This window comes from Rutidosis leptorrhynchoides, chromosome 4 (genome assembly GCF_046630445.1).
Source record: "Rutidosis leptorrhynchoides isolate AG116_Rl617_1_P2 chromosome 4, CSIRO_AGI_Rlap_v1, whole genome shotgun sequence".
NCBI lineage: Eukaryota > Viridiplantae > Streptophyta > Magnoliopsida > Asterales > Asteraceae > Rutidosis > Rutidosis leptorrhynchoides.
In genome coordinates, this window is record NC_092336.1 from 225,588,428 (window position 1) to 225,600,631 (window position 12,204).

The 12,204-nt window shown below is 33.7% G+C and overlaps 2 protein-coding genes across 2 annotated transcripts; both read right to left on the reverse strand.

The window, feature by feature from the left end:
• Positions 1-38: 38 nt before the first annotated feature.
• On the reverse strand, positions 39-4,371 carry LOC139841437 (uncharacterized). The gene is made up of 10 exons (XM_071831655.1): positions 4,364-4,371; positions 4,197-4,313; positions 4,010-4,076; positions 2,696-2,788; positions 2,451-2,615; positions 1,255-1,404; positions 1,081-1,158; positions 590-702; positions 421-481; positions 39-230 (listed from the first exon to the last, which is right to left on the reverse strand). The coding sequence occupies exons 1-10, from the start codon at positions 4,369-4,371 to the stop codon at positions 39-41; spliced, it is 1,044 nt and encodes a 347-aa protein (XP_071687756.1).
• Positions 4,372-4,473: 102 nt separating this feature from the next.
• Positions 4,474-6,963, reverse strand: LOC139841438 (uncharacterized). The gene is made up of 2 exons (XM_071831656.1): positions 6,661-6,963; positions 4,474-4,664 (listed from the first exon to the last, which is right to left on the reverse strand). Exons 1-2 carry the CDS (start codon positions 6,950-6,952, stop codon positions 4,474-4,476), a joined length of 483 nt encoding a protein of 160 aa, XP_071687757.1. The 5' UTR covers positions 6,953-6,963.
• Positions 6,964-12,204: the final 5,241 nt, after the last annotated feature.

Genomic DNA, 12,204 nt, shown 5'->3' on the forward strand with positions numbered 1-12,204 from the left:
AAGTGGATTTCACTTTATTTTTTAGCAACACCAAAAAATCAATAAAACGTCATGGTTAATACCTTTTTCAATGACATGATGAGTGCATCGTCCTTAGAAAGAAAAGGTGCCACACGAGGTGTTCTTGACAAAAGGTAAAGCCAAGATCCAATGTAAGAAGGATTGACCGCCAAACTACTGTTATCTGCAAATATATTGACTTTCTTCCCCTCCTGACCGTATATATGCCTCTGCATGTACCAGTAGTAGTTATATCAATTTCACACTTTTAAAAAAATTTATTTTTACTAGTTCTTATTACATGCTGAGAAATATTTACTCTAACATGCATACATGTCATAAAATTAATACTTCTATTTGCTGAAAAAAATTCGGAGAGAATGTAACAATAATAACTATCACTTTATTTAAGAGTCTTACCGCCAAACTCTCAGCGACCAATTTTACACTCTGGGCAACTGCATTTTCGCTGACAAACTCTCTAATGACAAAGCAAAGAAATTAAACCAGAACATCAACAAAACAATATGTTTTATTAAATGATCTATGTAGATGATAAAACTGGCAATATCCATATATATATATATACCTGCTATCAGATAGACCTCCAGTATTTTCCAGTAAACCGGGTGCTACAGATAGTCCAGAAAGTGTGGCTGCAGTAACTCTTAACCTTGAAAACTGTTCATGCTCCCAGGCTACCTGCATGTAGTAGTAACCTTTAGCATAAAATTAAATGGCTTCCCATTGTAAAAGGCCGACTAGACACACATTTGACTTGATTGGATTCAAGACATACTTCAAATTTTTTAAGGCCGGTTTATTCAGCCAAATTTGTCCAAAAGTCCAACTTAGTCGGTCAAAGTCATTAATTAGTTCAAAGTCGGATTTATTTGGTCAAATGGAGTCAAAGTCAAGTTGGTCAACATCCGAATTGTCTCCGACTTGGCGAAAGTCCTTGCAAAACTAACTAGTCCCGAATAGCGACTTTTACAAGCTTGTGTATATTTTTGCAATTTATTATAATAATCAAATTTGTAGTATTTTAAGAATCGTAATCGTTTTTATTAATTAACTTACTCGGGGATTGGAAACATTTATTTTCTTGTGCTTTAGCCCAACTTTAAGGCCCAATTCTTCCGCTACATTGGATAAACCCTGCAACAAGAGCAATTAGGGTGGGAATCTGCTTTTGAATGACTTTATGGAACTCCAAAAATGATGTTGTTTACTATGTGGTTCCTATCTACTTACCTCAAAAATTTGCTTTACGTAAGCATTCTCTGGAGGTTTAGACACATGAACCCATAACCTGTTTTCGCCTGGGCTTTGAGTACCTAAAGTATTTAGGCAGATAGCATAATCAATACTTTCTCGTAGACGCTGATCAAAACTTCTAAGCCACTGCAAGGAATAAAAACATAATGATTGACCATCTTCGGAAAAAGAAATAAAACAAAATATATATGATGTAGATGTGGCAGATGGATTTTGGTACCAAGACAAAATAGGCCATTCTAGCACAGTCCAGTTCATGTTGCATTAACTCGTAATAGCTTTTTTTCGATATTATACATACACACACAGACATATATCTAATAATACTACGCCCCTATTAATCTCATAAATGAAAAATACTTTATATAGGGATGTTTTTATTCAAAGTTACTTCTTTGCAAATTTGTTATTGTCTGAACAAGGCTGATACTTTTGATTTTGGTCTACCATATATCCGATATCCTTTTCAAAATTTAGATATCTGGGCACCAATAATACACTGAATCTTCAATTACATAAGTCCAATATCCTTTTCAAAGTTGGATATTTGGGCACCAATCATATACTTGATCTTTAATTGCATTTATAATACTTTATGATTTAAAACTTGCATTAAAATGGAACTCACGGAGTGAGAGAAAAATAAAACCTCCATGTAACATTTAGTTATCTGCATACATGATAATTATAAAAGTTCATTTTATAAGTATTACATATCAACACACAGTATATTCAGTGGATCAAAGAATTTATATTACTTATTTACTAAATTGTCAATAAAAAGTCTGTTCACGATTCAAAGGAACAAAATGATCAATTACTTAGGTATAACCAGTGGTTATATATCTATACTTATTTGTGAAGCATTTGGTATGGTATTTTACTCATTTTGAAAAGTTATATCTAAAACAATGAAAGAAAAAAAAAATATTATTTTAGTAGAAAAATTCAATTGCAAGCTTTGCGTAGGGCAACATGCTAGTATATACAAATGTATTTGATAGATATACATAACCAGTTGACCATTTTACCAAAATTACAAAAAAAATCTAATAATAACCTAAAACAATTAAGAATAGATTTGGGGCAACTTTCATCCCTTTGATTTGTTCAAGTCATTTTAACTATTTGAAAGTGCAACATGAATGAAGTCTACATAGAAAGATACACACCTTTTGAGTTCCGTTGTAGTTATAAGGCCCTCCGGATGTCAGCCCAAACAGTATATTATACCTTCCTCTCGTGTTTGGGTTGGAATATAAAATAGAAAATAATCTGGCAATCTCAAGAAGTGCCACAACACCACTGCCATTACTATCACTTCCAACCGATAATGCCTATAACAGATAATGAAAGACACAACTATGTAAAATGTAATGTAATTCTAAGTATAGAAAAGGGTAATCTGGTAAATTACCGGAGCTGCACCAAATGTATCATATGATGCTACGATAGCAATAGTTGGGAGTTGGTTTGAATCCCCGTCAGCTTTCAATCCAGGCAACCATCCCTGTGAATAGTTAACTCGGTATCAGAATATCTTGTCTAAATCATTTCAAAAAGCATGGACGAGCAAGACTAATAAACATTTTCTATTTCACACAGTTCTTAATCGCTACATCTGTTACGAATATGCCTGGCAAACGGGTCAGGTTGGGCCGGTTTGGGTAACGGTTCAAGATGGTTTTGGGTTGAAATGGGTCATAGGTCAAACGGGTCAAATTTTTTTTTTTTTTTTTTTTTTTTTTTTGATTAGCCTGGGTTTCCTCCTCGCTATGCTAGTCGACTATATCCCAGGGCGACTACCCGCTTTGCGGGCAGCCCGGAGTCATCGCGGGTGAACCTCCGTGGCCAAGATGGGGTTTTTAATTGCTTGCATGGATTTGAACCCATGATCCCCTTGTTAAAGGGGTAGGCCCAAAACCATCTTTTTTTGCATGGGTCAAACGGGTTAATTTTTTAAACGGGTCAAAATGGGTCAGGTTGGGTAACGGGTCGAAACGGGTCAGTTGGGTCAAATGGGTTACATCGCTTTTTTACATTTATTACATTATTTTAGTTATTATTATATATTATTTATTATATTATATATACATAAAAACTATTAATATACATAATAAATGATATAACCATGAATGCTTTGATAAATTTTTGACGGATGAAACTTTTTATGCTCGACCCATTTGACCCATTCACAAATCCCATTAGACCTATTTCTATTTATTGATCTTTGAGTATTGATACCCATTACACTTGTTCCTTCATTTTTTGTATAGGACTTAATAGGTTAGAGAGGAACCCATTTAGATCTTTTTTTAAGTTTTGATTTACATTGTTAGGCCTAATTTTTCTCAAGACCCAATTGACCCGAAAGCTAGACCCATTTGACCCGAATTTGAGTACATGGGTCTTAATTGTCAGGTATAGTTACGAAGCACATCTCATATATTCTCACAGACGTCTACAATCAACATTCAACATACATTAAGAAAGAATATCTAAAGAAAGGAAAAGAGAACATAATTGAAGGCCTCTAGGTGGACTGTGCATAGACACATTCATGACTTGAAATTTTGAAGGCAATCTGAACCAGGTTATATAAATCACCGATTGGGCTATAGTTTCAGTTTTTATCCACTTAAGTACAAAATTTAAGTTCTATCTAGTAGAAATCACACTGCCCCAATTACACGTAAAGATAACAGCTTATCAAATGCAGACAGGGAAAAACCTGGATGTTTGTAATTGTGGGAGATGCAAGTTTCTTAGGAGCTGCTGACGTGACAATAAGCTTGTATCTGCAATTAACTGGAACATTAATTTCCTGAATAAAATATGATTTAAAAGGAAAGTGTAAAGCTTTTAGTGGTGTTTCTATACTAAGATTAAATTTGCATGCTGATTGAATATATACTAACCCGCCTGTAGTTGCTGTTGCAGACTGACCAGCTACATCACTTTTCTTAATATCCGACAATACCTTTTGCAAATCTTCATCTTCAAAAGCAAAATACACAGGATACTGAAAATGAAAACTAAATTAATTAACACGAAAAAGGGGTGATACAGAGAAAAAATATGAAACACCACCATCTGACGTTTAAATTTAATATTTTAACTTTCAGGTCTCATAGTTGCACATCAGATTTTTGTTAGAAAAACAGTCAATTGTAAATGCACAAAGATATATAGTGGTTATTGCACATATATTGTGTGTTCACTCACTTGAATAGTAGCACGTATTAGCTTCTTTTCTAAATCCGCCAATGTATCTTTTAAATTCTCCTTACCAACATATAAACAATCAGTTGGAGTGATCTCCGGATTGAAAAATTGAGGAAGTAGAAGTAGTAGTCCTCCTAAAGGCTTTCCGCTTTCGATATATTCTGCCATATGGTCAACAATAGTTAAAAGACGAAATCAGATTGTTACAGAAGCAATAACAAAAATGAGAAACCTTTTATCTCAAAATACAAGGGATGGGCTCACACGAATGCATCTAAATGATCAACAGAGCTATTATCGGCCAATATGATACGACAAGCAAAATAACAAATACATTCCTCTTCTGATTATTTTTTCTCCATATATCTAGTAGTCACATTCCCTCTTTTCCATATCTAACTTACCAAACTATTTTATTTCAATACGCTTCAAATTTAGTAAACATATTATGAGCTGGAAATAACAACTCTATATCACTAACTTTTCTAACATACACAAAGCCCAACACTTTCCATATTTACTTAAGTGTATCCAAATTCCAACTCCAAATATAGTAATAAAAAAGACAGCATAAACTGTGTAAACGTATCGTAAACATCTCAGTAATTTCTGCATCAATCAAATGCTTCTCGGAAGCTTATTACTTTGCATTTAATTATATATGACCTATCAGATTTGAACCCCATAAAGAAGACCAATACCAATCAAAGCCATAATCAAATAAGAAGCTAAAAGTGTGAGAAGTAACCTGATTTACAACTTCTATGAATTAACTCACATATGTAACTATGTAAGGCTTACGGTTGACATTTACATAAGTAGTATATCATTTTAGTTCTTACGCTTCTTACCTATATTGCACTTCTTATTAGATCCTAAAACCCCAATAAAAAACACCGTTATTGATTTCATCTTATTCAAATTCAATCAACTGTGACACTCTAAGTCTACTCAATTCGATCAAACAAGATATATAAAGATTAACATCGACGATAAACAGCGTTCACAATGACAGAAACTAGTTCATTTGCTTTTGGTTTAATATGGTATCGATAGCAATAGCTGTTTTTCCAGTTTGTCGGTCCCCAATTATAAGTTCTCGTTGACCACGGCCTATAGGAACCAGGCTATCTACCGCTTTTAACCCAGTTTGCATAGGCTCGTGCACAGATTTACGTTCAATAATCCCAGGAATCACTTACAACTTCCATGAATCTGTCCAAATACGGAAGGTCGTGAGTCAATGTCACCGAAGTAATGGTTTGATTGTTTCTCACGTAGCTTCACGCTAGATCTATGTCCCCCGATCTACAAGACATATATCAGATTCATTCTTTTCAAACTCAATGAAGTCCAACAATCAAAGCCTACTCCATTCTATCAAACTACATAAAGATATACTCACATCGGTAATAAAACACAATTAAATATCAACTGATCATACTCTCTACTCTCTAGATTTGAAGACTAAGCTTAAAGAACAATCATCGAATACTTAACCGCATACAGACAAAACTGTAAACTAATAGTTACTACATACATTTATAAAAATCACCAACTCAGTAAACCTAACATCCACCACCTCTCAATCAAATACACTAGCATCGATTATAAACACAGTTAATCAAAATACTCTATCAGATGCAAATGAAATCACTAGATTTACCATATTCAAATTCAAAAAACCTACAATCCAGCTCTCAATCAATGCTTTAGCATCGATTATGAAGAGATGTAATCAAAGTACTCTAGCATATGAATGAAACCATTAAATTCACCTTATTCAAACTCAATAAACCCTAGAATCCAGCTCAATCAATACTATAGCATCAATCATAAATAGAAGTAATCATAATTCAAAACAGTTTAACAGATGCAAATGGATTTTGTTCAGTTCACCTTATTCAAATTCAAGAAACCTAAAATGAAGCTCTCAATCAATAGAACAGCCTAAAATCCAGCTCTCAACCAATACAGCAGCATCGATCATAAATAGTCAAAATACTATAGTAGATGCGAATTAAATAATTGAATTTACGTTATTCAAGCTAGATAAACCTAAATTCCAGGTCTCAGTTAATATAATAGCATCAATCACAAACAAAGGTATCAAAATACTTCAACAGATGTAAATGAAATCAAAAGTTTTCTGTTTACCTCGAACGAAAGTTTCATTCAATTCACGTAAAGGAAGTATAACAACAGTACGCGAGAGATCAGAACCAGGAGCAAATAAAGAAGAAACAGCGTGATGATTAAGTGACGAAACACGAGATCCGTACGGAGCTCCGGCGAGATCGTACTGAATAAGGCGGTAAACGTCAACGACGGTAGAAGCATCGCAGAGTTCAACACAAGCGACTAAAATGAATACAATTGTAATGACGGAGTACATTGATTCGAGCATGAGTCGTCGCTTATTTGGTGCTGCAATCACGGGATTCTCCATTGATGAAATTAAGGAGAGAGATGTGGAGTTTGGATGTTTGTGTGAGTTGTGTGTGAACTAGGGTTTAATAGTTTGATTAAAAGAAAATTATTAATATTAATATTTATTAATAATTAATAATTAATAATTAATAATAATAATAATAATAATAATAATAATAATAATAATAATAATAATAATAATAATAATAATAATTAATAATAATAATAATAATAATAATAATAATAATAATAATAATAATAATAATAATAATAATAATAATAATAATAATAATAATAATAATCGGCCTTATGGAAATCACAGCAGGGTATTCACACCTCTGCTCGGCTAAGGGCAGTCCCTATTTTGGGGTTGGATCAGACGATGAACGCAAAGATTTACCGATGTGTGTTGTGCTACCGGTTAGGTGTTCCATTGTTCTCTATCTCGACGGCATGCTCTGCCTGTTCAAGGGTTTTTACTGGGGATCTTTTCGGGGATCACGCGGTGTCTTGTGCTGGTATGGTGGGTATTAAGCATCGACATAATGTTGTTCGGGATTCCCTTGTTGATGTTTGTTATTGATATGGGATTTCAGCGAGAAAGGAGGTTGACATTGGATTGTCTGGAGGGAACGACAGGGCCCTCAGACCTGCAGATGTGTTACTTTATTCCTGGGATTGTGGTCGCGATGTTTGTGTTGACTTGACAGGGTCTTCTCCTTTGACACAGTCTGGGCTTTCTGACTTTGTCCCTGGACGTGCTGTGGTTGATGCGGCTCGTCGGAAGTGGGTCAAGTACGAATCTAGCTGTCAGGCGATTGGTTATGGTTTCATTCCTTTCTCATTTTCTTCCCTTGGGAAATTAGAGAAGGAGGCTGTTTCTTTGCTAAAGCGAGTTCAGAAGAGTTCGATGGCGCAAGATATTGGTGCCGGTGCTGCTAATCATATTTTTACTATGATAGGTTTTGCTATTGCTAGAGGTGTGGGGGCTCAGATTGTCTCTAGGCTTCCCACTAATTTTTTATAAGTTTAAAACTTTTAAGTTTATTATTATTATTATAATAATAATAATAATAATAATAATAATAATAATCATAATAATAATAATAATAATAATAATAATAATAATAATAATAATCTATCTATTATAGTGGTTTCTATTAAAATTCCAAAATGATTATGTCATAAAAAAACTATTTCTCTTTATATAAAAAAATAAAAAATAAAAAGAAAAATTTTGAGATGGAGTTAGTGATGTCATTAATAAAAATTAATATAATTGTATTAATCTCAATCTCGAATTACATTCAACACTCGATTACATTACATTCAAGGAATTTAAAATCTACATCAGAAGCTCTAGGGTTTCCTACCACATATCCAGTGGCGGATCCAAAAAAGTTACTTACCGGGGGCAAAATTTTTATCATAAAAATAACAAAATTACTAAATAGCTCAAAAGAACACGGTGGGCCAAAATAAAATGAAAAACGATCTTTTTTCATAGAAGTCAAAGTGTTGGTCAATGTTTAAATGTTGATCCACGTTAGAAATGTTGATAAGTTAACTTGTGTTCGATGAGATACAAGATATAAAACTTTAAAATTTGAGGTCATTATGAAATTTAAAATGTTCATCAATGTATTTTTTGTAATTTTCTAAGACTCGACTCGTATATATATTTTTGTGCTCTACTTATATATTTGAACCCATTTGAAATTGTCGTTGTTATATTGGAGGTTAGCACAACCAGGGGCGGATCTATTAAGGTGCAAACGGGGTCACCCGCCCCCAATGAACTTGAAACTTTTAGGGTATATGTTTTAGTGAGTTTAGTGTGATTAAATGTAAATTCGTTATTTGACCCCACTACTCTTGTTGTTAAACTCATTAATCAAGCTTTTATAAAAGAAAAAGGAGAAATAATGAAGTGCAGATCGTATTTTATGGAAGTAATTTTGAATATAAAAGGCTTTTTGGAAGTAATTGAGTTGCACGGAAATTTTGGGGGAGATGACATTATGGCCCCACTTTCTTTCTTATATTTGATTTTTCTTTGAAGTCCTTTCTTTTGTCTAAACTTTTAATTTCGCCCATGAACTTACAATTTTCACTTTGACCTGATTTCATCTTATAATTTGATTTACCCATAATGAAAATTGTAAATCAAATTATGGGTAAATCAAATTAAAATATCAAATTATAAGATGAAATCATGTCAAAGTGAAAATTGTAAGTTCATGGGCGAAATTAAAAGTTTAGACAAAAGAAAGGACTTCAAAGAAAATATCAAATATAAGAAAGGAAGTGGGGCCATAATGTCATCTCCCCCAAAATTTCCCTGCAACTCAATTACTTCCAAAAACCCTTTTATATTCAAAATTACTTCCATGAAATACGATATGCACTTCATTATTTCTCATTTTTCTTTTATAAAAGCTTGATTAATGAGTTTAACAACAAGAGTAGTGGGGTCAAATAACGAATTTACATTTAATCACACTAAACTCACTAAAACATATACCCTAAAAGTTTCAAGTTCATTGGGGGCGGGTGACCCCACCTTAATAGATCCGCCCTTGGTTGTGCTAACCTCCAATATAACAACGACAATTGCAAATGGGTTCAAATATATAAGTAGAGCACAAAAATATATATACGAGGCGAGTCTTAGAAAATTACAAAAAATACATTGATGAACATTTTAAATTTCATAATGACCTCAAATTTTAAAGTTTTATATCTTGTATCTCATCGAACACAAGTTAACTTATCAACATTTCTAACGTGGATCAACATTTAAACATTGACCAACACTTTGACTTCTATGAAAAAAAGATAGTTTTTCATTTTATTTTGGCCCATCGTGTTCTTTTGAGCTATTTAGTAATTTTGTTATTTTTATGATAAAAATTTTGCCCCCGGTAAGTAACTTTTCTGGATCCGCCACTGGACATTACCATATTTGATAATGAATTTTATAAAAATTCTAATAGATTTTAGCTTTTATGAAAAATCTTATTTTAATAAATAAAAAAAAAACTTCGTTTGCCTAAAAGAACTTAAAGTTTTAAACAGAAGGACAAGCTAAAAGCTAATAGAAGTAAACATTTGAGAAAAAAACTCAAATTTTTTTTTTGTCATTTTACACTTTATTTTAACATTTTCAGTTACTGTGCTAAACACCTAGATACATATAAAAAGATAACCGGTATGTTTGGCGCGAAGCTTTTAGGTATTTTTTTAGCTTTTATGAAAAATCTCTTATTTAACTAAAAACTTTGTTTGGTTAAAGAAGCTTAAAGCTTTTAGACAAAGAAAAAAAAAGCTAAAAGCTACTAGAACTAGCGTTTAGCTTTTTAATATTTATTTAAAAAATTCAGATACTCTACCATGCATCAATATATATCTGAAAAAACTAACAGCTAAAAGCTACCACCTACAAGCTAAAACCTACCAGCTACCGACTAGTTTGCCAAACATACCTACAATATAATCAATATTCAATATACGTGATATATAACAGTAGTATACAATCAGTAGATGTAATCAAAACAACAACAGATATAAAAGCTTCCACGTATTAGCTACAAGCTTAAAGCTAAAGCTAAAGCGAAAATTATAAGCTAAAAGTTAAAAGTTATTAGCTACAAACTATAAATATTAGCTACTAGCTACCAGCTAAAAGCTACAAGCTACTAGCTAATTTTGCCAAACATAACCTAGGAGTTAGAGAGAATTAGGCATAATAATCTTTTCACTCTTTTCACTTATCTCTTAAAAAAACTCAGCAATACTAAAATTCTTTTAGTCATAGAGCGCCACATTTTATTCATACGATATGTATATTGATCAAGCAAAAATTAGTTCAAGGGGTTCGATTCATGCAAGATCAACAATAAAGGGAGATTTAAGGGTTCCTTGAGTTTAACTCACCGGTCCGGAGTACCGTGAATAACCCTCATACGAGATGATGATCTCCGAAAGGGTTGTTAAACATAACCCACCATCATTCGGGTTTGCCGGAACTGATGGCTCAAGGGCGGTGCTAGGATTTATGTTATAGCCACATTACCTGAAACCGTAAAGGGTGTTAAAGTGCTATTCCGGTTGCGCAGGTTAGCCGGTGTGCTAAGAATAATGCAATTGAGAGTGATTTTTGGTGAAGTGGAAGTTATTCCCAATTGTGTATTTTCAGCTCAAGTTACGTCTATTTATATGTGTGAGCTTTTGTCCCTTAGTGCCACATAGGGACAAAAAGACATGTTAGTGCCACGTTGCTTTGTCTTTGTCTTTTTATTCCGTAAAGCTGTAAAAAGTGTTGCCATTATTTTAGTGATGCTCCCTTTATACCTTGTTGTCCTTTTCTAATCGTTATGCAATGTCAGGATTTGTACCATCCTACCGCAGGTGTCCATTCTGCTTTAGTGTCGTCATAGTACACTTCTGTCCTTGCGTGCATGCTTTGGATGGCGCCATATTTAGACTGCTCGACCGACGTCGAAAGCATCGCATTATGTCATAATCAATCGTGTGTGAGCAAGCGCATTAACACCTTTTTGTGCAATTATTATGGGGTGATGCGCACCATTCTGATGTTGCGCAATGGATGTTGATATCGGCCAAAAAGTAGCGTTTTTACACCCTATATTGAGCCCTTAAACCATAAAGTTCCAAACTTTATCGCCAAAATAATCACTTTGTTGGTTAATTTGGTAGATTTAGTAATTACAAAGGCTATGTTTCAAGAATCACTAAGAACGGATGAAAAACGAGAAAAAACGAGCAAAACCGACTAAGACGATTAACTCACGTTTAAATAACTTATTTTATAATTTTTGGAAAAGTTTAATTACTTAATCTCATGTTGTAGGATATTCAATTACGAAGGCGTGGGCGCAAGAATCGTCATAAACGGAGCTAAAACGAAGATTCTAGAGCGAAAACGGTGAAAGACAAGTTACGATCCAGCAAACGGCTTGCCAAACCCCTTGCCAAACGGCTTGCCTAGCTTGCAAACGGCTTGCCAAACCCCTTGCCAAACGGCTTTCCTGGCTTGTAAACGGCTTGCCAAACCCCTTGCCAAACGGCCTGCCAGCCGTTTGCCAGAAAAAACCCCTTGCCAAACGGCTTGCCAAACGGCCTGCCAAGCTGTAACTACCCGGATTTTTCCGATCGTTTATACATATGAGATTAATATTTACATAAGTTAAACATTACCAACATGATAAGCAATCTAAATTGTTGAGTCTTGTGTTTTTGAAAAGAGTT

Excerpts from the sequence above, each read along its gene's own strand:
- LOC139841438 (XM_071831656.1), bottom strand. The coding sequence starts at position 6,952 with ATGGAGAATCCCGTGATTGCAGCACCAAATAAGCGACGACTCATGCTC. Across the intron at positions 4,665-6,660 it reads GAATGAAACTTTCGTTCGAG|AATATATCGAAAGCGGAAAG; the intron begins GTAAACAGAAAA and ends ACCATATGGCAG.
- LOC139841437 (XM_071831655.1), bottom strand. Across the intron at positions 1,159-1,254 it reads ACGTAAAGCAAATTTTTGAG|GGTTTATCCAATGTAGCGGA; the intron begins GTAAGTAGATAG and ends CTCTTGTTGCAG. Across the intron at positions 703-1,080 it reads TAAATGTTTCCAATCCCCGA|GTAGCCTGGGAGCATGAACA; the intron begins GTAAGTTAATTA and ends TACTACATGCAG.